Source organism: Falco punctatus (genome assembly GCF_963210335.1).
Source record: "Falco punctatus genome assembly, chromosome: 12".
Lineage (NCBI taxonomy): Eukaryota > Metazoa > Chordata > Aves > Falconiformes > Falconidae > Falco > Falco punctatus.
This window is the reverse complement of record NC_137592.1, coordinates 17,342,583-17,369,464: the sequence shown is the minus strand read 5'-3', so window position 1 is coordinate 17,369,464 and position 26,882 is coordinate 17,342,583. Positions and strand designations below refer to the sequence as shown.

Below are 26,882 nucleotides of genomic sequence, written 5' to 3'. Positions count from 1 at the left end.
TCTCTTGTTCATCCTGAAGAGAAGGCTCCCAGGAGAACTTACAGCAGCCTTCCAGTACCTAACAGGGCTTCTAAGAAAGATGCGAACAGACTTTTTAGTAGGGCCTGTAGCAACAAGACAAGGGATAATGGTTTTAAACTAAAAGAGGGCAGATTCAGAACAGATAAGGAAGAATTTTTTTTCAGTGAGGGTGGTGAAACGCTGGAACAGATTGTCCAGAGAGGTGGCAGAAGCCTCATCCCTGGAAACATTCAAGTCCAGATTGGATGGGGCTCTGAGCGACCTCATCTAGTTAAAGATTACATCCCTGCTCATTGAAGGGGGGTTGGACTAGATAGCCTTTAATGGTCCCTTATAAATTATAACCCAAAGTATTCTATGATTCTATATTCCACATTTGCTGTACTCATGACAGTGTCATGTGTGTGTATACTCCTGTGCTGTCCACAGCTAGAATGGACTAGGAAAATCTATCCACCAGATGGCATAGCTGGGAAGGTAGGAAGAAAAAAAAACAACCCAAAAAGTCAGCACACTGATGCAAAAATGAGGCTATCATCTACCAATTAACCCTAATCCATGACTAGAAAGAATTCTGAACACCAATGCAAGAAGGAAATGGTCTTAAGACTAATTTGGTTTATTCACTTTCACGGTCACATACGAGTCCAAAAGTGGTTTTAGAAAAGCTCTGGAATTTTGTGTTCGATTGATTATCAAAATAAATCTTATACTAAAGCTCAAAGTATCTCCAAGATCAGTCAGACACACATCTAAGAGCACTAGCATCTCCCTTCACCCTTCTAGTAAAGAAACAGGAATGTGGATTTAAGTCTGGAGGTAGAAGAAATAAAAGAAAGCATTGCTATGGTCAGACTTTATTCACACAGTATACGCTTTAGTTTTATTTTCCTCCAAACATAAGTTATTTATAAGGTTATCACTAACTAGTAACCAAGAACTAGACACACTGCAAGAGAAAGCGAATTCAAAACAAGTTCTCACCGTTCCCAAGTTCACCACTTAATAGAGGATAAGAACTTGATATATGCATAAGAACATGGCATTTAAAAGCTAACATCCTAAAAGACTATCACCATGCATCACACCACCGTTCAGCTGAGTCTTTCTGAACACTATCCTCAGTTTAGCAAGAGTTAATTGGTCTGGCTTTCAGCATTCACAAGAGCTCTAAAACAAGTACACTTTCAAGATAAGCATGCATGCACAGATATTAAGGGCTGGGAAGAAGTTCTTCATGAATTCTCCCAAGCTGCCTGGCTACAGGCCACCTCATATCACTATCTCAGAAACAAAAGAAAAAAAATCCCACACGTGAAAGGTAAGATGATCCAAGTAGGTAATTCCAATCAAAAGGCAAGTTAATGTGTCATATAACCCAAAAGATACGTTGTCTTGAGCAACAAAGGTAAAAACAGTTACTGAAGAGCAAGAACTCATGACAGCTAATACCACAGCCTAGAAACAGGTCTCACCAACCAGCAACCTTATGACAGCAGGGAAGCTTACTGTTGCTTCAGCTTTTGATACGTATTTTCTACCCTTCAAAATTTAAGTGCAGCAGCCACTGAGAGACAACTGCAGACTGCTATTCAAACTTACAGCTATCCATTTCACTTTAACTAAAAGTGCTAAATATGTACTGCATGACAACATTTCCTAAGTGTCTTTTTATTATTTCAATGTGCATTTTTACAGCTTAGAAGTCATTATTTCCTTATCCTTTAAATCAAAGTTGAAGCAGAGCCAAAAAACTTGCTTTAAACTAATTAATTGCTCCAGAGATAAGAGTCAATAGAAATTTTTCTGCGCAAGCAGCATGGGGAGGGATTCATACTCACTTTACCAGAACAGGTCAGCTAAGCAACAGCATAAGCTCCAGAATGTGAGCTGCTAATTGTACAAAAAAAAAAGCTTCACTGTGAAACACTACTATTCAAACCACAGCTTAAAATGCTATACGCTGGCAGTGCAACAAATAAAAGATGTTAAATAGAAGCAAAAATAATTCATATACAATGCATTCTTTTAATAGTTGGGTGGTGGTTTTTTTTCCCTGAAATAAAACCTGCAAGAATCTATTCCCTCGCAGATACAAGATCCTGTACAAGGCACTCCTACTACTGTTAGTAGGTGACAAGCAGAGAAAAAACACCCCATTTCCCTGAAGAATCTTCCAAATCTCTGCTCAGACAGTGAAACAGACAGAAACAGATGGACAATTGTAAGCAAAGCTTGGTTCAGAAGTTGCACATAGGTATACTAAAGATTAAAGTACTATGGAATACAAAGCAGAGATTAGGTTGCTTGGACACAAGGCACCCAATCATAAACCCAAAAGCTAGAAAGTTGTAACACAAGTATTTATGGTGTATGTAAAAGGTACGGAACATGTACTTTAAGTCTTAGTTATATAATAAAAATAAGCAGACTAGTTTTTAGGATAATTGGGAGCAGAACAATCCAACAAGTTGCAAACCAAAACACTGCAGAATCCCCTCTTAAAGCAATCTATATTTACGTAACTACACTAATGAGCAAAAAGTACCTTCGAAACACATTTTTTAAAGAGTCTCTCTGAAAACCCACAACCACACGTACACGCATTTCAAGGTCCCAAAAAAATCTGTACTATGAAGCCAGAGTTTACTAGGTTACTATTAGGTTTGTCTTAAAAACCTACCTACTAATATGGATTTCAACAGCCAGAAAAGGGAGTTTTATCTGTATCGGTGACTACAGATACATTTTGTTGATATAAGTGTAGTAAGAAGAAACATGCTGATACGACACTGCATACCTTAAATCACAAACACACACAATTACCCAAAGCCTTTATGTATTTTCAAAGATTGATTTTATTGTTTATAATTTTCACATCTGAAGAGATCAGATAGCAACAACTAAAAAAGTCCTCAAAGTCCTAAAAACTTTGCTTTGCGCCAACTCGGCTGAACAGAACTTTCAGACTTAACTCGTTTCACTTCCAGAACTGCACGTACTCCATAGCCTCCTTTTTACATGCCTTCTGCAAAGCGACCCAACTATCCGAGGAGTACAGCCATCAAGTGAACAGCACGTACCCATGCATGTACTCATCTCCAATATACCAGGTGCTTTAGCTGAATGTGGGATTAAAGATTAATGGGAGTAGTCTAAGACGACTAAACATTCAAGACATAACTTAAATAAAAAGAAAATGCTAGCTTTTCCAAAAAAGGGAGTAAGTCAGTTTCCTCCTTAATTTAAAAGAAAGGCTATGTAGTACACACAAAACCCTTCACAGCATTTATTAGCCATCCACGGCAGCCACTTTTGGAGGCTGCCCCGCAGGCAGGCAGAGGAATGTCAGCGCACTAAGCCCCTCTGCTTCCACCGACACTCACGTACACACAGCTCCATACTTAACGCCGCTCGTACACGTAATTTTAAACACGCAAGGCTGCGACTAACCCAACCTGAGGAAGGGACGCGGCCTCCGCTAGCCAGGTTTCTCCAGCTCGCCCCCCAGCCAGGCAGCTGCAGCGGGGTGGAAAAGGGAAGAAGGAAATAGAGACTTCCCCCCCCCCCCCCCGCCGCCTTTTAAATAGGAAGGCAGCCACTTCACCTACACGGGAGGCCGGACCCCCGCGCACACCAGCGCCGCCAGCACGCCGAACCGCGCCCCCTCCCTCCGAGGGCTCGGCAGGCCCGGGCCCGGGCCCCCGCGAGGCCCGCCAGGCCCTCCCGGCCGCCACCCCGCGCCCGGCGGCGCAGGAGAGGCGCTGCCCCCGCTCCCCCGGCCGCGGCGCGGGACGAGCCCGCCCTGCCCGCTCCCCCCACCCCGCCGGCAGCCCCGGGCCCCGCGGGGAGGCCGGGGGGAGGCGACGGTACCCCCTTGCCCCCCGCGGTGCCCGCACAGGGCGGCGGGCAGGCGGGGCCGCCCGGCGCCTCGCTCACCTTCCAGCAGCCGGGTGATGAGGCTGTCCACGTTCAGCTCCCCATCCGCCATTTTGTGGCCACCAGACTCAGTCCCGGGCGGGGAGAGGGCGGGGTGGAGGGCGCTTCGCGGAGGAGGAGGAGCAGGGAGCGGTGGCCGCGGCTACAGTGGCTCCCCCCACCCTCCTCCAGCAGTCCCCTGCGGCCGCCCGGCTTCTCCCGCGCTGGCAGCCGAAAGCACCGCGCCCGCTCCCTCGCAGCTAAATGGGGGGAAGCGGCCACCCCTTCTCCCTGCGCCTCCTCCCCGCCTCAGAAGCCGCCAGGGCGCATGCGCCCCCTCGCCCGACCGCCTCGCCCGCCGCCGCTCCGTGCTCCAGGCACCGCGCAGGCGCCGAGGGTGCTGGCGGGCTCGGGCGCGCATGCGCAGCGCGGCACCGGCCCGCCCTGCCTCCTTCCGCGGGTCCCCTGGTAACCGCCCGGCCGCGCCGTGCCGTGGGCGTCGCTCCGTGGGCCGTGCCCGTCACCTGCCGGTGCGGGAGCTGCCCGGCCCCGCGCCCCGAGCCGGCCCGCCTGCCCTGCTGCTGTCTGACCGGCCCGGGCCGGGGCTCGGGGACCCGCGGGGCTTCCGCTGGGTCCGGCTCTGGGTCAGCGCCTTCAGGCCGCCGCGGGGCGCGGGAGCTTTCCCTGTCAGGGCGCCAGCCATGAGGGGCCTCGCTGTTAACTCGGCGGGCGGCTCCGAGAGCGTCGCGGATGTGGGGGTCCTCGGCCCTTGCCATGTGCCCCACCTCCTTGTAGCCTGTTGCTGCCCGAAAGCGGTAGCTTTGCCTTAAGTTATGGACAAAAGGCAAGAAAACGAGTCCTAGAAGGCTGTGCGTAACCTGTGTATCACCCCTTCTGCTGAAACTGCACCTGTGAAAGCTCAGTTTATGAAAAAAATCTGTCAGAACTGGAATGACAAGTTGTGCTCTTCATAGCCCTCTTCTAACACAGTTGTCGGAGAAAGCTAAGCAATATGGTTTATGTTTCACTATGGCTGGACCTGCTAAGTACTTTTTTTGGTGATTTCTCAAACTTTACGATGAGCTCTGAAGACATGTCAGCTTACATACTTATGTCAACAGATGCTTGCCTTGGATGGACAGATAAGTGCTTTAAAATATAGGTGGTGAAAACTTCTTGTGAACTGGAACAGCAGACAAATAACGTCTATGTTGACAAAATAACAAAGTACAGATGTTCTAGGAAAAACAGGCCACATATTTTTATGCCTAAATATAGATGTTGATGTAGAAACTTATCTCTGCGAGCTCGAACTCGGAATTTTTCCATCAGTCCGTATAAGCCAACAAAATCCTGTCACCTTAAATAATTTCAAACCTCAGTTTTTTTATCTCTTGATTAGGAGAAGATGAGTATGAGCAAACCAAAAGCAATTAGGACAAGGCGAGGCAACAATTAGATGTCAGATGATGCTAGGTGTCCAGACAGTCAGGTAAAAGAGCACTCTTTTGAAATACCTACACAATGATAATAAAATTTCACATAACACACTAAGGAAGTAAAAGAAACTCCAGAAAAAAGACTCATTTTGTATCTCCATTTGTAGGCAGCATATATGGAAATGTAATTCCAATTCATCTGCTGAAAGCACATACAGCTATCCTTTCTTATTTTTCAGTCTGCTAGTAGTGTAAATCTAAATTTAAAAAAATCTTTAAATATTTTTCTTTCATTTTTTGTCAAACCAGTAAAAATAATTATTCAGATTTTAAAAGGATCTTCCTTGTCCCAACTACTTTATTGCTGCCAAAACTAATAGAACTGCAGTCCCTCTTGAGCTTTCAGGAATTGTCCCAGTTTCATTTCACACAACCAAACTGCCCTGAAGGTTATTTTAAGCCATTGCAACATCAGGTTCAGACATAATAACATTATATTATCACAGAACGTTCTGCATTGACAACAAAATGGCGAAATCAAATTATTTTTCACTGTGACGTAAAGACACAATTAATGTCTTGCAAAACTCGAGAAGATACTAAACTTTCAGATACACTGAACAAAATGTAATCCTTTAACACCAGTTTTTACTAGGCATGTCAGCATGTTCCAGAAACAATTCATACCATAATAACAATTTAATAGTGGAAATGCTGTGGAACTGAACAAGCTGCAAAAAATACCTCATTTCTTTCCTTGTAGATTCTATGCCAGTGTCTCATTTTATTATGCCACATCACGTCACATCTGAACAGGTTGACCTGTATAACCTGTGTCATTGCATTATTGGGGATCTTTGGTAAATGCATGGTTTAGCTTTTCCTACTCCATTTCACTACTACTCTGTTTTCTCAGTTTTCTGAAGGATGGCATCACGCTGGGTTATACAACGAGGAAAGCCCACTGGTACTGCCCTTGATGGCAGAGGCGTGACACCTCATGGAACACATTCCGGTTCCCATCACAGCTGCATCCCAGCTTGCACACTGCTACATGCATTCCCTCCCTCTCCATCACCCCATGTAGGGTGAATGTAGCTGGGTGACAGAGTTGCTCCCCAGTTGTATGTGTGTTGTCAGATGGGAGGATGGTCACCTGACTGTGCTGCATAAACCCAGAAAGTTTGTCCCTCTTCCCTCCTTGCTTCGTTGCTTGAGTGGGGAAATGAAGACATGAGTTTCTTCCCCAGTGGGTAAAACTTGACATGTACGTGGTTTATGTTGACATAATCCCAGTACAGTAAATAGAATTGAAAGATAAGAGAATGAGGCCCTTTGTCTTCTGTGATTCAAAAAGAAATAATGTGGACTGCATGCATTTTCTTTGATGAAGGGGGGATGTTCAGTAATTTTTGGCATTGTACCAAGCACAGATACAGGCCAAAGATACCTACCTGGTGGTGCAAGTAGCAGGAGGAGCTGAACATCACTGATGCCTGTGGCAAATTCTCATTAATAATGCTCACCCTTCTAAACTTCCTTTCAGTTATTTCAAAATTTCCTCTTATGTCCACCAACATAGTTTTGCTTCTAACTTTCCCCTACTTGGTCTCAGTGTCATTTATCCTAAATATCCTGTGTGTCAACTTTCCTCATCCACATGCCGTCTCAAGGTGTCCTTTAATTTCCAGTGCTCTTCTGCTGAGTTTCTAAGTTTTGAAGAACAGAAATTTTCAAAGTAGGTGGCAAAAAGGTTATTTGTTAGTGTTGTTCCCTGAACTGTGGCTCCTAGACATGAGTTCTCATGCTGCTGCTGTGAATTTGAGACAGTTGTGTCCCCAGCTACAGAGCACTGTCAGCATCTCTGACGTTACCTGCTCTTCCCTAGTAACCTTATGTTGGTTCTGCCAGTACTTCTGCTACCCGCTGTTTTAAAGTTAGTGAACTACATGCACTTTTAAGTTATTTACTATGCCATTGCAATATCAAAAGTCATGGCCCCAGCTACATTGCCCTCCTAGGTCTGTCATCAGTTAGCTGCTAGGCAGCACATGGCAGTGTTTTACAGCATTACCCCATCACTACAGCTTGTTTTTAACGTACTCTGTCACCTTTGCAGCCTGTAACTCAGGGCTTATTGCAGCTGTTACGTGGACGGGAGGAGGAAGCCGCGAGGAACCATGTGGTTAGGTTTCCAGCATGTAATTAGGAGCATATTCTCCCTGGGCGGTGATAGCTGAACCGCTGCTGCCTCCTCAGTGGCCTTCTTTTTAGTGTCTGACTTGAAACAGAAATTAGTGATCCAAATCAGGAATGGATTTTCTCTAGGATAGTTTGTTTACAGAATATTCACAGGTCCTGTTTCTTTAGTCAGAAATGGCAAGAAACTATATCAAAGCAATCTCAAAATTTACAGACTGCAGATAAATAATCACTGTTTTTTTCCAAAAGTTTAAATTCAGAGACAGGTGCAGAAAACCAAACAGATCCCATAGCACTTTATGACCCTTTTTCATTTCTCAGTATTTACACTAAAGCTGGATAAATGGTAGGTTTTGTTGTGTCCTTCTAAGATTTAAAAAAGAAAATTCCTACTCTTCTACACTGAACTAAAAAAAAAAGATTTTCTCAACATTCCTGAGAACTTAGGGAAGGAGGAGGAGAGTCCTCAACTAGCCAGTGGTTTGGGTTTGGGGGCACATACCTAGGATATGAAAAACTCTGAACTGCTGCATCAAAGGTGGGTCTCTTGGTATCACTTTTTGAAACAGCAATACTTTCTACAAATACTTAAATGTCCACTGGGGCAGGGACTTGAATCTGAATCTGTGTCGAGTGAAGGACAACAAGAAGGTCTTCTTCAAGTACATCAGTATAAAAAGGATGACTAGGGAAAACATGGGCCCGCTGCTGAATGAGGTGGGTGTCCTGGTAACAAAGGACACACAGAAGGCGACGTTTCTGAATGCCGCCTTTGCTTCAGCTCTCACTGCCAAGGCTGGCCCTCAGGAATCCCGGACCCTGGAGGCAAGAGAGGAAATCTGGAGAAAGAAAGACTATCCCTTGGTCAAGGAGGATCAGGTTAGACATCACTTAAGCAAACTTGACACCCACAGATCCATGGGCCCCGATGGGATGCACCCATGAGTGATGAGCGAGCTGGCAGATGTTTTTGCCAGCTCTCATCTTTGAAAGGCCATGGAGAACAGGAGAGGTGCCTGAGGACTGGAGGAAAGCCAATGTCATCCAGTCTTCAAAAAGGGCAAGAAGGAGGACCCAGGCAACTACAGAGCAGTCAGCGTCACCTCCATGCGTGGAAAAGTGATGGAACAGCTCATCCTGGAGGTCATCTCAAAGCATGTGGAGGCAAAGAAGGTCATCAGGAACAGTCAACGTGGATTCACCAAGGGGAAATCATGCCTGACCAACCTGACAGCCTTCTATGATGGAACAACTGGCTGGGTAGATGAGGGGAGAGTGGTGAATGTTGTCTCCTTTGACCTCAGCAAGACTTCTGACCCTGTCCCCCATAACGTCCCCATCGGTAAGGTCAGGCAGTGTGGGTTAGGTGACTCCTGCACCTGGGGAGGGACAACCCCAGGCACCAGCACAGGCTGGGGCTGACCTGCTGGAAGGCAGCTCTGTGGACAAGGACCTGGGAGTGCCGGTGGGCAGCAAGTTGCCCATGGGCCAGCAGTGTGCCCGTGTGGCCAAGGTGGCCAACGGGACCCTGGGGTGCATTTGGAGGAACGTGGCCAGCAGGTCAAGGGAGGTGATCCTCCCTCTCCGTGCTGCCCTGGTGAGGCCACATCTGGAGTGCTGTGTCCAGTGCTGGGCTCCCCAGTTCAAGAGGGACAGGGAACTACTGGAGAGGGTCCAGCGGAGGGCTGTGAAGATGATGAGGGGACTGGAGCATCTCCCTGATGAGGGAAGGCAGAGAGAGCTAATAAGTCAGATTCAGCCTCCCCAGATTCCTGTCATACATTTATTTGCTCATCATTACCTGGGCAACTTTGGTGAGCTCTCAGTTTTAATTTTCAGATTTATAAAATGGGAATAATAACATATGTGAACCTTTTCTAGAGAGTGAGGAGACGTAACTAAAATATTTGAAACACATTATGAGATCTTAGGTAAATACACAAATGTGTTTGCTATAACCATCAAAGCTTTAGTAATAGCATTTTTTGAAGAACAAGATTTTTTTGTAATTAATACTGACCTTCAGTTCCTGTGAATGTAGTTATGCCCTCATTGCCTTTTATTCATACTTAAAAGGCAGGGCAGGTCTAGATGTTCCCTTATTTTCTCTGGAATTAAAACAAGAAAACAGATTGTTGATGTCAAGAACCAGTGCTGAAATAGTTAAAAAAATAGGATAGAAATTTCGATCCAGTCAGCGTGGCTTGAAAGTCTTGTTTTGAAAAGAGCAGCTCCCTGTGCCACGTCCAGATAGCTCCCAGCTGGGTTAGAGAGCCTGGGCAAGATAGGCACTGCCTTGAAGGCATGGGAGAGCCTCCACAGAGCCCCACGCAAAACACAGACAAGTGAGGTGTACCCAGTGGTACGTATCACAGATTACTCAATCTCTTGATGTCAGAACTATTTAAAAGTGTGAGGAGGGTTTTTTTAAAATTATATTTATTGGCATATGATACAATCTTGGTTCCCCTGCAGCCTGTCCTACTGCCCACAAACTATCAGAAATACACAACACCTGCTGTGGCGTTATTCCCCAAGCGAGGAAGGGGGAAGGAATTCTGAGGCAAAACAAGGCAAATAATTTGGGCTTGCAGGATCTGCAGTTTGGGGAATGTCAATCAAGCTTCTATTCCACTGCTTTGGAGACAAAAATGCTCGTCTCCTCCTGTTTCCCTGGAAGGAACAGCTGTGAGAACTGAAAGTGTCTGCATCCATTTTCCTAAGTAAACATGGGAATATTTAGTTTCAGCAAAACCAGATGGTTTATGCCCTGTCAATATGCTGGCATTTGACAGCAGCCGCCAGAGTTTCACAAAATGCGTGCAGAGCATTAGAAAGAACTTTAAACTGAGGGGCCCAACACAAGAAAAGAAAGCTATGAAGGTAGTAATAATAGGTGGACAAAAATGACAAAAATACCCAACTTTAATTCAGGGACCTCCAAGCGCTCTCTCAATACTATTAATCAGACTACATAACAGTCCGTGAAGTAATTAAATTTTGATATACGTTTCTCACAGAGGGTTACACTAAAGATGAGAAGGTAAATGAGTTCCTCCAGGTTATGCAGTGAGTCACAGTCTGGTCTCCTGCGTGCTGTGACCACTCACATGTCTCTTTTCTGGCTAATGCGTCTCTAGTGCACTGTCCTCAGCCATATTCCCAGGACACAGTTTTTAAATGTGAAACCATTACTGTTAATAGCACAGGGACAGGATTGCGGTGTATGCAGCATACATCGCCATAGCTGGGACATCTGAGTGCTCTATAGGGAATTCATAATATGCTAAAGGGATTTGTGAACAGCCCTCAAACCTCTTGCTAATGGAAGTTGCAATGGGTGTTAAGTTTCTGAAGATGCTTAATTATTTGGCGATTTTTATTGATTTGTGTTGTTATTGCTTAACATAACTGTAGTAACAAGGCATCTTTTTTTCTACCGATCTGAAAGTGGTTTTCAGCCACTGAATAATTAAACTATGCAATTCTGATAGGTACAGTGTTTTGTTGGACTACTAGGAGGCTGGTGTGGTTTGCTCAAGATTACTCATACCTTGGAGAGCGAGGCTACAGGGGCTTCGGGCCTTATGGCCACTGACGGCTGCTGTGTGTGTTTCTGAGCCAAATCCAACTCTGCTGACTCCTTGTCATCTGCTGCATGTAAAAATAGGCTTGGGAAGGATTTCTTTTTACTTGCAATCTCAGAGTGAACCTGCCCACAAAAGCACATCAGTTTTCTGGATCACTTAGTGGAATGCCTATTTATTGTGAATCACTAGGTGATGCTTCTAAGTCCTGCAGCTGTGAACCAACCCTGAAGTGTGTCCTGATTGCAGGACACAGCGAAGGTCTAAAACGTCTCCTTGGCTGTTAGTTTCCTTCAGTTTACAGGAGAGAAGCTGTGCTGTGCTCTGTCTGGTTTATCCCATCCTGTGCATGGCAGAGGGTGTGCCACTGAGCACACCTGCCCTGCCGTTGAGGCAATGCTATAATTTAATATTCTTCATGATCAGCATTTTAAGAGTTTGAATTTGCTGTTTCTCCATTATGTAATTACATAATTATTATTATTATTATTAACTAACACAATGTACGTGGAGTTTTGCTGTTGGATCTTATGTAAATTAGAAATATTTAGCAATATGTTACAAAATGGATACATGTATTCAAACTGAGATGGAAGAGGTTACTTTGATTCAGAAAAAATAATAAAAAAGGAGCTGTTGGAAAGACCTATTTTATAAAGAAAGAATCATTTAGTTATAACCCTTCATCCTGTGGCTCATTCGCGAACATGGAAACTGCAGATCTTCAAGGTTTTAAAATTAAAACAAACAAACAAACCCTACAGTACTTTCTGCATTTTTAGAGAAGTTCAGATACTTATTTTAGATTCAAAAACTGAAATGAGATACAAGTGAGAAATTTGAGCCTGGATTTACATAAAGTAACCTGAATCACAAGCTAAACATTGAGGAAATTGCTAATCTTTAGGTACAAAAGTATATTTATTTTAGTTGTTAATCTGCTTGTAAGGTACTTTCTCTATTTAAAGTACACTCCATAAGGATTAAAAAGAAATTTAAAGTCAAATTTAGATATCAAAACATGTCAGATACCTTGACTTCTACAAAACTGCAACACATGCTGCTCATTCCTATTAACTTCTGTGGTATTTTTGTTATCTACCAAGTAATCTGATTTATCCTTGTCGCTCCAAAAATAGTTCATCTGCATACAGTATGGCTCAGAACAGCAGGAGCTGGGAGAGACCGCATCACTGTGACTAGCAGCGATGTGTTACACTGACAGATTTGAGCCTCGAGTCAGCAAAACCTAGACTTACTCTCAAAGCCTGGGTGGTCTTGGCTAATAGGAAGCCATGAACTGTTGTACACGGGGTTTGGGGGGTGTACGCTGTGCCCCCCCAAAAAAAAAAAAGTGTATCCCAGATCTGTGGAAACACACGTGGCTAGGGCTACACAGTGCTTTCTTGGTGGTGGCAACACGGGCTGAATGTAGTATCTGCAAGCTCCCGCTGTCTCTTCCTGCTGTGGTTTGCCATCCCTGCAGTCACACTGGTGTGTTTGCGGGATTGCACTGCAAACCAGATGTCCACAGTGCTCCAGAAGAATAACTACTCCCTCTGGCTCTCCAGAAAGCACTAGCTTTAACCCATGTTGCTTTAAGTGATCTGGCACATCTCCCAAACACACATCTCGGCCCAACTGAGAAGACCAAGGAATACCTCCTGTGGTATGAGGATGGAAAACTGAGGCAGTGGCAAACTGTGGAGGGGCACCTGCTGAGCAGCCTCCCGAAACGACTGTCTGACGTAGACGTAGCTGTGCCCAGCAGCAGGCTAGCAGGGAGGCTGCAGCCCCGAGCTGCTGCTCTTGCATCCTCCTGTGTCTTTGCATGACTTCAGATAAGCCATGTGCTTTATCGTGCCTCAGCCTGCCATCTGCAAATCAGTGATAACAAAATTTAAATAATTCAGAAGAATGTAGCAAGGCTTAATTGAGGTTTTTAATATGTTTTGGACTCCTTACATGCTACAGTAGTGTAGCATTTAAGGTATCGTTATGGAGCGTGTTGCTAGTAGCACCGTCTGCCTTTAATATTCTCTGCAAACTCGCTGTCTTCCTACTTTCATTATCAGAGCTCGGCTTTGGTGTCATTGTGTTGCTTGGACACCTTCTAATTTAAATTTCTTATTTTGATTCCTGGGTGATAACTTCAAACACCAATTTTCTTCCGCTACGCTATATAGCCTTTTTCTCATTTTAATGAAACCTAGCAACCATAATGTAAATTGGAAATAACTACAGCCCATTAGACTATTGAAATCCCTGTAGATTTGAATTATTCACTATTAACAGAGCTTGTATAATTATAGGTTAAGATATCACTTAGGCATTTAGCATACATCAGCTCCACTGTTAATTTTTAGCTCTTGATCTGTATTAGTAACCTTAGCTTGCTAAATTAAAGGATATGCCTCCAATTAGCCTAAATTTAACATTCAAGAACACATCTCTTGTGAGATGATGCTTATAAGTTTAGAACATCCAGGCAATTTCAGCTGAGCTACTGAGGCTCTATCACAAGTGGAAGAGAAAACATTTTCTTATGAACACTTCCATGACTTTCACAGGGGCAAAAGTAAAAGGACAAAACTGCCTTTTGTGTAAGGCCCAAAGTCAAAAAGGTGACAGGCATTGCAGTCCTCTGCCCCCGTAGGAACCCCCAAAAAAGCCTGTACTGAGGGCAAAGACAGTTGGGTCACTGAATGAGAGACCCCCACAAACCAAAATACTGAGTCCAGAGCTGTCTGATTCAGGCAAAAAGAAAATGTTGAGGTACAGAGAGAGAGAGAGACAGAGAGCATGCTGATATAGTTAGCAAAAAATCCCCCTCCAAACAATGTACCAACAAAAAAGATCTTGCTTTCCCTGAGAACCTTGCCTGTGTTTAACACAGCAGGCCTGGGTAGGGCTCTTTGGTTTGTACACAGTACGTGTTCGGTATGTACTGCAGTGCAGACAGCTACAGCAGTGGTGTGACGCGTGGTCCTTTCAGGGTTTGGTGTCTATATACAGCATTCTTCATGAGATGAGTTTCAGAGTTAAGCGGTGTAAATCCCTCATTCAAAGCTGAGCTCCTTTTTGGGGCTGCCCCCAGGAATTTAAAAAATTAATTACTTTCTTGAGCATCTTCTTTCCAATTAAATGACCAGAAAAGGTAGTGTGACAGGTAGTTGTAATTTCATACACTCAACCATTATAATATGAGCATTTCCTAATCAGAATAAACTGTAATTGGCTGGTTAGAGATCTTGAAAACAGGCTTTCAGCAATCACTGGATAGTTTTAACTCTTTCCTGGGGGTCAGAAATATTGCTGGATTATCTTTGATAAGACTCAGCATTTGTCTTTTTCTTCTCAGAGCATAAAGCTGACTTTCTGATTGCTAAAGTATAAATTAACTCTTCTGTTTTTTCTCCTATTTCACCAGAAAGGAAAGATTCCCAGTAGTCATCTGCGTATTTTTCATACCTGCTTGAGATGATTAGCTTGCTCTGCATAATCCTAGGTAATCACACTTCCACTTGTCCAAGCCCTTTTAAAATATGTATCTAGGAAATGGTTTAGGCTTTTGTGCAGATGATGAGTCCATTTGCACATGCTAGTCAGAAGTTAGACTGTCATCTTAAAGCTTTTCAGTTTTGGCCAGCACTGAGAAAAGATACAGCTTTTGACAGTGTCCTCGCTTATATGCATAAATTTCATAAAGTAAATTCCATTAAACATCAGCGAGCTTATTAATGAAGAGAAATGCAGTACACTTGGTAGCTGTATAATTCTGTCATAAGTATAATTAAAAAATCGTTGCTAATATTGATGAGTGTCTCCATAGGAAAGCTCTGAGTGGCAAGAAATCCTTTTGCTGGGAAATCTTCTTATAAACTTATAATGGCAACCATTACAGGGAGGAAGAAAGCACTAAACTGGAAAATGCTATTAAAAATTGTTGTAGAATCCAAATTATTCAAAGCTTATTCATGACTCTCATACAGCAAAACTTGTCGTGAAGTATGGATGTTATTGGAAACAATAGGAAATGAAAGATTATACTACTAATGCCTGATTTTGTTGTACCCAGAACAAATGAAAAAGAAAAAAGGACATTTTCAGCTCACAGCACACTGAGGATTTTTTTCAGTTTTCTTTCACCTAGGAGATTGAACTCTATCATATAAAATATTTTGTCATGTAAACCAGTCACTGTAGTATGCGTATCTTTATAGTTAAACCTCCAAAAAAATGTAGGTGCCTCAGTCTCAAATAGTTTCTTCTGGCAATGCCAGATTCCAAAACCATGATACCCATCGTCTCCCTGTCAGCCTCAAAGCCAAGGCTTTGGCTGGTGAATCTCAGATTTGTTACATCCTCCATGTGCTTGCAGTCCCGTCTCTGAGCATGTCTGCGGTGCTCCAGCACAGGCAGTACTGGTACCTCAACATCTGTTTCATGAGAATCCGTGAACTTATCATTCCTTTGTCTGTATTGCTTGTCCCCGATACCAGGGGTATTTGTGTTCTGTATGAGGAGATGCTGTCTAATATAAAATGCTTCAACAGCTCTAAAAGTAAGGACCAAGGCTTAGGTGTCCTATTGCATGGCACGTTGCCCTAATCTCTTGCTAAGCCCCATGACGCTGGCAGCCCAGCTGCCTACAGGCCAGCTTTACCAGCAAGGGGAAATGCTTCCCTCTTTCTCAGGCTGTGCCGTAGGTTGGCAATTACTGCATGCCCTGGGCAGCGTCATGTATCTTGATTCCAAATCCTATTTCCTGGGTGCACACTTTCGTTGATAGGTCAGTTCTACAAAACTGGCCGTCACCACCACAGCCTTCTTTTAACAAGTAGATCTTCCTCTTGCTACATATTTAGCTAAGGAGGGGAGCTGATAACCAGCGTACAAAAGGAGCGAGACCCCGAGCCTTCTGAGCAGGACAAGAATTCAGCAAGGGGTCAAGTACCTGACTTAAGCTGGTCCTGTTTTGAGCTGGGGGAATGGACCCAACAACCTCCAGATCCCGTCCAGCCCAAACTGCTGTCTGTACACCTCTGCACAGTACTACCTACAGACTGATTGAAGGCAGCTCCCTGGTTAGCATGTGGGATTTTTCATCACTCTTTGGAGGATGCTTATTCTTCTCTTTGGTTGTAGAGGATGCCTGTACACCTGTCTCAAGTGCGTTGAATCACCCTACATGGGCAGGAACCTACTTCTAAGCCTTTGCAGTGCCTCGGTAGAGCTGCATAAGCAGGCAATCTGGTCTCATCCTCTTCCTGTCCTTGTGCAGGTTTATCTCTGAACCCTTGTGGATTTCTCTTTAAAGCTGTCAAATGTTTAAGGAGTTCAGATTTCTCTCATCTACTTTGGAATTTTACCTTTAATTACCTAGAACAAAGCCTTTCCCCACTCTAATTAAACACCTTTTGCCTCACATGTTGATGATCAGTGTTTTTGCGTGATCATTTAAAGATTTTAAAAGCATTTTTCATTGCATGCTCCAGATGACTTCCTAATGAGAGCATCACACATTTAGTTCTTTACTCTTATTAAGCCTGTGGGTTTCCAAAATATTTCTGGAGTGTGATCTTACTTTTTTTGCTTCTTGCCTTTTTGAACCCAAATACAAGAAAAAGTACAAAATAGGTGTTTCCATGTGTGACTTCAGGGGTTTTTGGTTGTTTGGGTTTTTTTGGGTTGTTTTTTTTTGGGGGGGGGGAGGCGGTGTGAGTAGAAGGGATAAATGCAGAGCTCATTGAAATAGCAGTAGCAACAATCAGAAATACAACAGGCAGGTACAGTACTGCCCAGTTGCTGTAATCTTTAAATCTGACCCTCTGCCCAGCCTCCCTGGGTACATCTGTACCTGAACTGAAAGAATGATCCAAACTGTCAACAACCCAAGCCAGTAAGGCTTTCTCACGCACCATCACACAGATGCAGTCTAGCCACACCGGCCCGTCCACAGACATGAAAGAAGGTTCCTGCGGCTGGTTGGGGCAGCCAGAGCCAAGAGCCATATCGTGCAAAGCAGCACCTGCTGTGTGCAGGGCGCAGCCTGCCTGGTGCCCCGTTAATGTCTCACACTGTTTTCTTAAATCCCTTTTGTCCCAGCTGCACCCTTACACTGATTAGTAAGGAGGTTAGAGCTGGCACGAGTTATATGGGTAAATACGAGAAGTCATAGAAACGTGTAAGTAAAAGTAGGACAAAGACTAATTTTTGGCATGCTTTTGTACTTCCCACGGCATTGCTCTTCTCATCGTACCACCTTCTGCTAGTGGCTGAGTCACACTGGTGCAGTCTTTCCCTAAAGGACCAAGCCTGATCCTCCCTCTCCCATGGGCAGGTGTCCTGTTGCTGACTTAGGAACCAGGTGAGAGTCAGGCCCGGTGTGTGGGGGTGAAAGGGCAGCTTTTGGAAAACAAATTATACTTTGGTAAGTGGTTAGATGTACTGACTTAAATAAGCACCTAGCTCCTGTTTACACTTGGAAGTTTTGTCATGCTGGTGCAGTTACGCCAGTGACCTTCTCCTACATAATTAGAGCGCTTTTTGCCTGTAAAATGCATTCCAGTTTGGCAAGTGATATAAGCCATAACTTCAAAACCACTTCCCCCCCCCCCCCCCCCCGGTGTAATTGTGTCTATGCTAGGGCTTTTGTTGAAGTAGTTATGTCATAAAAATATAAAAATCACCCTACACAACACGAAGCCTTCAAGTGTAAACTGAAATCTTAAACCTTGTCTACCCACCCAGATGTTACTGTGTTTGAATACAGTTATGGAAAATCAAGGCAGATTTGTTAGAACATGCTGACCACAACTGAATAGTCAGCAGAGACAAAGTTAAATCCCAAATTAGCATCATATTTGCTAACCATGTATCCGGTGTGGTATAATCTAATTTGATTTTTGCATAGCTGTGGTTGAACAAGGACCATTCAACCTGCCTTAAACTGTCTCATATATTAATGGGGTCAGGATGACATCTGCCTTATTTCAGCTTATTTTTCACTAGCTTTACTGACATATTTCTTCTGATGTACATTACTTTGCTCGTCATCTCAGTTAGGTGTATTAAGAGTCATTCTTCCTTTTAGGCTTTTCATATTCATTTTCTGGGTTTTTTTTAATACTATGAACTGTAAACGTACCTGAGATACCAATGAGAAAGAAATGTCTGTCGCTTTGATGGATACTCCACTGAATCTTTAAATACAGACGCCCTAAAATTTTTTGAATCATTTAAATTAAACTATTTGCAAACATTAACATAGTAGATTATCAATACAAATGACATTAATGTATCTTCTTAGCTGACTATCACTTTCTAAAGGATGTCATTAGGCACACTCAGATTAGTTTTCCCCAGTAGACCGTAATTCAGTCTTGCGTTTCTAATAGTCTACTGCATTTTAATTATTTTTCTTTCACATAAGTGTTGCTAGGTTTCCTCAAAAACGCAAATGTTGCCCTTCAGAAAGGAACGACACAAGTTTTTTATAATTGGCAAGGCTAGGACCCGAACAAGTCACAGAAAGTTACTTATTAGATGATGTGCTAAACCACTATTACCTTACACATATGGTGCAAGTTTCATTCCCTGCAAATCCAAAGTCCATGAAGGACTGGAACCAGATTTGCCCTGGAGTCAGTCACAGTTTGGTACTGAATTCAGAGGAAGTAGATTTGGGCCTATACTACATGAGGTAGAAACATAATTTACCTCCGAGATTAATTTTGCAGTGTGATGTGGACCTGTTTAATCAGCTCTGCTTATTTTACAGATTCTGAGATTTTTGTCCATGACCATGCTGTAATTAATGACTTGATAGCTGAAGAGTTTGTTAGCAACAGCCAAAGCAGTGAATACAGAATGCTGCATCCTGGTGATACCACTGGCAAATGTGACTAGGCAATGCCATTACCTAAGCTGGAAGTAAATGAGGGCATTGAATCCTTATTACAGAAAATGCCAGGGGATTCCTGCTTGCCACAGATGGGTTTGTGCTTCATCCCAGGCAGGTATTGTTGCTCGTGATGCGTTTGTACAGTGCCTGGCGAGGAGAGTCTGTCATGTTATTGTGACCTCCGTAGGACTTCACATGAATTTTCTAAGAGAATTTCACATGAATCCTCTGAGAGATCACTGCCACCAGCACTGAAAGCTACAAAAAGGACAAACTTAAAGGCCAAACCAGGGACCATGTGTGCAGTGGACCCTTGGCATGTGCTTTCGATCATGGGATACGCAGTAGACAAGGTGGCTGAGGTTTCCAGAGCCAGGAGAGGTCAGGCAGTTTGATATATTTCAGGATTGTTTTTTGACTGCAAGAATAATAAAGGACTAGTGGCTGCTATCCCACTTCAGGCTGCAGAGCCTCATATTAAAAACAATGAAATTCTTGCTTCACTACCCAAGCAAACAGACCCAAGAGCGTTTTTCTAAAAACAAACAAAAGTGATGCAAATGCAATTTTAATGCTGGCACTTAGCCTACATGTGTACTGCACCCATTGCTTTTGTTTTGGTGTCAGGCTGAAATCAGAACATATATATAGGCCCACACAGCTGTTTAAGGTCAATCCTGCCAGGCTAACAGTAGGGTTTTCTCTGACTGTCTATTTACCATCTATCAGTGTCATCAATATCACAACAGGAGAATATCATCTCTTCTTTGCTCTAAGTGTTTGTTGTTATCCTCTGCAGCACCAATTGATTTCCCAATAGAGATAATAATAAATAACACCCATAGCAGTGATATAATGCACCTGCAGTTTTCCAACAGAGGACATAAAGAATGATGCCTGTGAAAAGCAGAAACTTTCTTCTTCAAAGAATACTGTGTAACTTTGAGAAAATAACCTTTAAAAGTATAGTTTAGGTGAAGAAGTGGCAATGCAAAAGATTCATTAGTGGTTACGTATCTTTTACCTCCAGGCTATTGCATGAGTCTAGACCAGGTGAGTAGCGGCTGAAAGTAGTTACTACCTGGCAGCCAAGAGGAAAAGAGGTGGTGGTGCTTCCCACTCAGTTTTTTTATGAACTGCTGACCACAACACAAAGACCCAGGCCTGAACAATGGACTCAGGTTAATCACCTCTTTCAACTCTGATCTGGGAGTAATCCCTTTTGATCGGGGTGGAGAAGCAATTGCCCTGCATGGGAAGCTAGCCTCACTCTTGCCTATTCTGTACCTATCCTATGAAAAATGAGTACAGGCAGACACCTGCAGCGTGTCCAAACTGTCAGTTTGGGTCACCGATTTCAGAGTAATTACTGTCACTTACACTGCAGAGCAGTTGGCCTAACAGAGTTTATATACATTGATGCCAGCCTGAAGATTTTTGAGCACTACATATATTTCTTAAATCTGACTATTGTAATTTAATTGTCCCGTCTTTTAAAGTTACAAAATATGGTTCTCAAATAAATTGCATTGGATTTTTTCCACTCTTTTGCTATACCAGATTTCAAAATTCCACATTAATTTTACAGCCCATAGGAGCAAAACACATAGGTTTAGGGTTTTTACAGTGCTTTTTGGCATTTGCTAGAAAAGTACTTTTAAAGTTGAGAGTTTTTCCCCTTTTTTCTGTGCATGCATTGATTAATTCAGTCTCAAATTCTGATATTTCTGTCCTCTTCAACCTTGGTAGACCTGAACAGGATTTACTGCAGTACTCACAGAATTCCCATTTCACTGCAAACTTGCAATTTGCCTCTATAAATCACATAACCCATTCTCCTGGTAATATAAGGTATGTGTCCCCAACAGATGATATACTGGATATTAATGGTATTAAACTCTAAGACAAAAACCCAAGAAAAAGTACACCTGTCGTTACACATTACAAGACACGGACAGAACACCCTTTTTAGCAATCTTGAAGGAAAAAGCATGTTTGCGGTCTCGTTGCTTAACAGCCATTTCTACTGCTCCACGGCATATAAACAGCAATGAGCGGACTGTGTGATTAATGAAATTAAAACCTTCTCCAACCTGATGTATTTAGTTAGTCAAAGCATTTGTTTACTTCCCATATGACAAAGTAACAAGGGTTACTATAATTAATTAAAAGTAATAGTAAATAATGCGGAGAGTATGGGCTTTACGAATGTTCATTGAATGGCTGAACAACAGATTAAAAAAAATGCTAACTCCTCCAAACATGAATAAAACTCCATGTTTCCCTGCCCTTAGTTTCTGGATGTGAGCCGTAATGCCCCAGTGATTCAGGTCTGCTCCAGTACATGGGAGAGGAAGGGACACAAACCTGCGTGACGGGGGCGGCCAGCCAGACTCCCTGCTTGCAGCACACCTCCAAAGCACGCACACCAGCAGAGGTGCAGGGGTGTTTTAAGTGCTGTAGGGCACCCAAAGACAGGCTGGGGGAAGAGCCTGGGCAAACAGAGGATCTGCATCTTCCCATGGAGAACATGGGGTGACAACAGACCTGATGTGTCCTATGGCTCAAGGCTGGCTCATGGTCCACGCTGTGATCAACATGAGCAGCACAAGTCAGCGTGGTAAACAGCACCACGTTTGGCTTTTGGTATCCTTCATCAAGATGCTCTAGCATCCCTTTTCCATCTCTGCAGCTGCCATTACTATTTCATGTTAATGTGGTGCCACACATCTTTTCACCTGCTTAGAGCCCTTCGCACAGAAAACATATAAAACCCCAAAGTATCTCATCCTAGCCAGAGTGGTAAGCAGTTTCTCATCACTTACATGGTATTTTTTCATCAAAGGAATATTTATTTGGGGGAGAGGTACAGGGACCTATTGATCTACTGGCTTCAATGTCAAATAATCTGTCTTATCACACTTAACTTCCCAAAAGCTTTTGTATTGCTGACTCCGCTACTTTTCCAGTAGCTTAGCAGCCTGGCCTCCTGATGGAGGATTTACTCAAGTAACGTGCAACTTTTCCAAATAGCGTTTTCTCTTGCAAACACCTGTCTTGTCACTGACCTTCCTCTTCCTGATCAGGTGGCGTGTAGTGAACACCCACAACAATGTTCCCCATGTTGGCCTGCCCCTTAATCTTTACCCATAAGCTCTCAGCTTGCCCTTCATCCTCCTCAATGGAGAGCTTGGTATATCCCGATTGCTCCCTCGTGTAAAGAGTAACTCCACCACCTCTCCTTGCTGGCTTGTCTTTCCTAAAAAGTGTGTAGCCATCCATGACAACATCTCAGTCATGCGAGCTGTCCCGCCATGTCTCTGTAACTGCAATGAGGTCACAGCCCTGCGGCTGCACACAGATCTCTAATTCTTGCTGTTTATTCCCCACACTGCACACATCCGTGTACGGGCATTTCAGGGGGCAATCGAGCACGCAGGTTTCCCAGGAGGGGTGCAAGAGGATGCACCACAGCCACCTGCACCCCCGAGGTGGCTGGCCTTCTGGTACTCACCTTGGGAGGCAGCTAAGGAACATGTATCGCTGCTCTGGTTGGCCCGGCTTATTCCCCAGTTGGATGTGGTGGTGTGAGCATTGCCACCTTGCACCCCTGCCCCCGAGTCCTGCAGTTTGAAGCCCGCCTCACCCAGCTGGCCAGCCTGCTGCCAAGGGTTGCCTTGCCTCTTCTGGACAGGTGGATCCCATCCCTCCCTAGCAGGCTATAGCCAAAGAATGTCCTGTTGTCACAAAGCCATAGCCCTTTAGAAAGCTGGGTTCCTCTAAGCACAGGTTTTCACTGCCGTTTTGTGGCCAGATCTACAATACAATAAATTGCTTTCTTATAAAGAAAACTGTGATCACAGAAATACAGTGAGATTATTTTATTTTATTTTTTTGTTCTTTCTGGAAGCTGTCTCTGAAAAAAAAATTCTCTAGAACATGATGTGACTGATTTAGTGTTCTTTTATAGGAATATATGGACTCTGCACACTGGCTCACTTTTAGGAATGTTACCTTTTTGAATAGTCATCACTGTATTCCTATCACTTAATCCAGGCAAAGGAAGCTTTTGGCTCACAGTCCCTTGCCCACATGAGTACTCACCCCAGTATGTTGAAAGAATTGCGTGAGTTTAAATTTATTTATCATTAAAGCCCATTCAACTTACAGTAAGGAAAAGGTTTTTCTCTCCTGATTTAACCTAATATTTAACTATAAAGAAGCAAACAAATAGGAAGAATGACTCAGAATAAGTTTCTCTGCAGTGAACACTCAAAGATTGTTAAGAAGCTATGCCAGGATTATGGACCTGAAGACAAAGTTGGCATAAAGAAACACTCGTTTCAATGTGGTGAACAGTGAGGTGAAAAAAGTATTGAAGAACCTTGTGTGTATATACAAGATGGTGGGCTAGTCTAGCTTCAAACCCATGACTGTGAAAAAGTTTTGAAGTTTAACTGGGTAATGAATCCCTGAGCTGGTGCTTTGGAGAAAGACATTTGATGAACAATTAAATTAGAAAAATCCCAAGTTAAGTTAGTTTTTAGTTATTTTTTTCCTTGCAGAATCATTCAGTAGTAAAATACTGTACCTACCTTTAGACAACAAAATTGCCCAGATCTCTGAGAAACTAAGTGCCCAGAACTGTAACATATTAGCTGTTTCTGTAGCTCTGCCAAAGAAACCTCAACCAACAGGGATTAGGGAAGGCTCCAGCTCTGTGATTCTCAAGCTAGGATTATAATAAATATATAAAGACTTTGATACCACCTTCTTACTTTCCTTCCCCTTTTCTTACTGCCTTTGGTATCAAAGACCTTCCCTATGTAACCCTTGTCACCTTCAACTTGGACTTTAGAATAAATGCATCCAGCCCCCACGAACCCCAAGTGAACAGAACTCAATCCCTCCCCAAGGACAACACTCTTAAAGCAGGATTCTCTAGGACACTGCCAGAAAAACAGAACACACAACAGCAAATGCCCTACAAAGGGCGCACTGCGAGTGGGTCGAGTAAGCAGGGGAACGTGTCAGCCACGAACGATTCTCATGCCTGTAACAATTCCTCCCACCGCATCTGCACAACTGTCAGGCCATCTCTCTATATATTTGCTAGCAGCTTTATAAATATCTGGGCCACTAAGCAGATTTTGTCTTCAAAACATGTGGTCCAAATTCCTAAGAACACATTATGGTCACTAAAGGACAGAGAGGAGTGTGCGTGCATGTGTTTACATGTCTGTTTAAAAAGCAGAGCTGACGAGCGAAGTTATAGTGCCTTGGCATAAGAATCAGTGGAAATTTGCCTGAGTAAGAGCAAGAGCACCAAGAGACTTCTGGTTTTTCTGATTGGTAGCTGTCCTGCATTCAACGCACCTTATGTTGGTGAATTGTGTCGAAAGTTTGAATAGTACCAGATAGGGGGTCATGCCAGAAGCCAGCAGCCATGTCCCCTGCCTCCGCAGCTCCAGAATGCCTCCTGTTACAGAAGGCTGCAGCTCAGCTTTTTAATTGTTCAGCCATACAGAGGAGAATAAAAAATAGTTAAGAGTTTCTGAACCCTAGACAGACATAGGCTGTGGGTTTTCTGAGGAGCATCTTTTCACCTTAGAATGCAGTCTAAACCAGGAAGAGACTGCGCAGAGGAGCATCAGGTACAGGGGCACTTAATGAAACTCACACCCCACGCGTTTAGAAAGACAAATTGTGTATTTCACTTTGATTGAGAACATCCTATGGGTGTTGGAGGGGAAGGATATCTTACAATGACAGCATGGGCTGGGAGCTTGCTCACCCGGTTCTGCTCCCTGTCCGTAGCTAGCAGCTCCTAGCATCACCTTGGGCAGACTAATTATCTCCTGGTTACATTTAGAAAAATCAGGTGTATGGCTTTCCCAGGCGCCATTTTTTTTTCTTTTTTCTTTTTTTCCCCCAGAATTCTCCATGATGTGAAATGATTAAATCAGGATTAATGGTGTTTCTAAAAAATACATGTTCAGTCACAGATTGATTGGTCCGATGCAGGAGTTACCAGGTTAGATGGTACAATGTAAGCAAGAGTTCAGCCCCGGCTGGATTTAATATCCATGAATTAACTCATGACAGGGGACAAGTGCAGTGGGACAGCTCGTGTGATTACTGATTCCAGCTCCTGCTCGCTCTTCTCAAAGCATTTGCATTTGTGAAGCAGCTCCCAAGCCATAGCAGTTTACAGCCTGCATTGCATCCCTGATGGAACTCACAATCGATACGTTGCTGCCTGGGGACAGGGCACTGGAAGGCCACAAAAGGGGCTAGGTAATTCTGTTATTCAAGAATATCTGCCTTTTGCACATGAGTGGAAGGATAAGCAAATCTTCAAGATGGAAGCTGAAAATTAAGGGGGTCAGAACACACATTTCCTGTCCCTATATATATATTTATATGTATAATTATGTAAGTAGCAGACATTTGGGACTTCTTGTGTTATCCTTAATTGTTTTTTTCCTTTTTCCTTTTTTTGCTTTGAAGCCTCAGACATTGATCACTGATTCAAGTCAAGATGAAAGTCTTGAGACTAATGGCTCAATCCAGCAAGGCAAACCTGGCTTTTAAAAATATGATACATTAGGAGAGACCTTTGTCAGCAAAACACAGACTAGCTGACCTTGTAAAAAAAAAAAAACAACTGTTTTCAGTGTGAGCTTTTAGGCTCAACTGCCTATCAAAAGTCGATCACCCAACACTGACTTGAAGCAGTGGCAAAGCTTCTACGTGACTTCAGTGACCGAACCCATCGGCACTGCTCTTATTCCATCCACCCAGCACAACAAGTCAACTGATCGCATTTAGGAACTTGTTGTATGCCTGTAATTTATTATGCTGTCATCTCAGGAAGAAGCATTATTGAAGAAGAATGACATAGGCCTTCCTTTATAATTTATTGTCCCAATAAAATTAATCACCCAACCACCAGCTCCTGGAAAACTCCGCAGTGGAAATAAAATTCTAAAGATGATCCATTCTTATCGGTGGCAAATGGAGTAAAAAGTGAATCATTGCATAGGCCTTGATGCAAAATACAAACGACCTTGGAGTGTCAATCTAACTTTAAAAGTTCATGTTTCACAGAAGACATCAAGATGTGTAGTTGGAAAAGGTCGTATTGATTTGGAAGTGTCCCCACACTTTTAAGTATTTTTTTTTAGTGCAGTTTGCAGTTGTGCCAGGATGCAAGGAGTCATCTACCCAGGGTGACTGTGATCTAAATAAGGGAGATGCACAGTTGCATGCCAATGACTGCTGTCACATGAGTGACAACACAAAAAATCCAATCCAGCGTTTTCTTTGAGTTTGGCACCTGCTAAAAAGCCACCTCCCAAGGAAATGTATGATACCAAGCCATGGTCGTGCACGGAAGGAGGGAAGAAATCTCAAAAAACAACAGGGCGTGCAATTGCTCTGCAACTCAGGGCATCACTCCACCACCACAGCTATTGCAAGGAATCAGGTAAAAATGCAAGAGATTATGAAAGTTCTTTGGCTTGTGGGTAGAGCCATGGATGAATGCGAGGCTGGTTTGTCCTTAGCCCTCCCATCCAAGAGGTTAGGTGTGCAGGGGTAGCTTTGCCAGCACCTAGGAGGAGTGTACTCCTCCTGCCCCTGCTGTTAGCACTGCTGGGGCAGCACGCATCCTGTGTGACTCAAGGGGGAAGCGGCCACTGACCAGATTCTCCCATTGCTCCACCAGGCAGTGGTGTGCTTCACGAACACCAATGTGCAAAGACATATAACTCCTTCTGGTATGGATTTCACTATTGCATTCAAGAG

General features: G+C 43.6%; 1 protein-coding gene and 1 long non-coding RNA gene across 4 annotated transcripts in view; one reads left to right on the top strand and one right to left on the bottom strand.

Annotated features, from left to right (window-relative positions):
* The window catches only part of PPP1CB (protein phosphatase 1 catalytic subunit beta), a 29,583-nt gene extending 25,351 nt beyond the window's left edge, over positions 1–4,232 (bottom strand). Inside the window, exon 1 of the mRNA XM_080408316.1 lies at positions 3,961–4,232. Within this exon, the coding sequence (XP_080264442.1) occupies positions 3,961–4,012 (52 nt within the window). The 5' untranslated portion in view covers positions 4,013–4,232. The remainder of the gene's footprint in view (positions 1–3,960) is intronic.
* A 166-nt stretch (positions 4,233–4,398) lies between these two features.
* The window catches only part of LOC308072038, a 38,916-nt gene continuing 16,432 nt past the window's right edge, over positions 4,399–26,882 (top strand). Inside the window, exon 1 of one of the 3 annotated variants that reach the window (XR_013931466.1) lies at positions 4,399–9,942. This is a non-coding gene — a long non-coding RNA (uncharacterized lncRNA). Of the gene's footprint in view, positions 17,538–19,301; positions 26,563–26,882 lie in introns of those variants that run through there. The other 2 variants (XR_013931467.1, XR_013931468.1) reach the window with 2 other exon arrangements.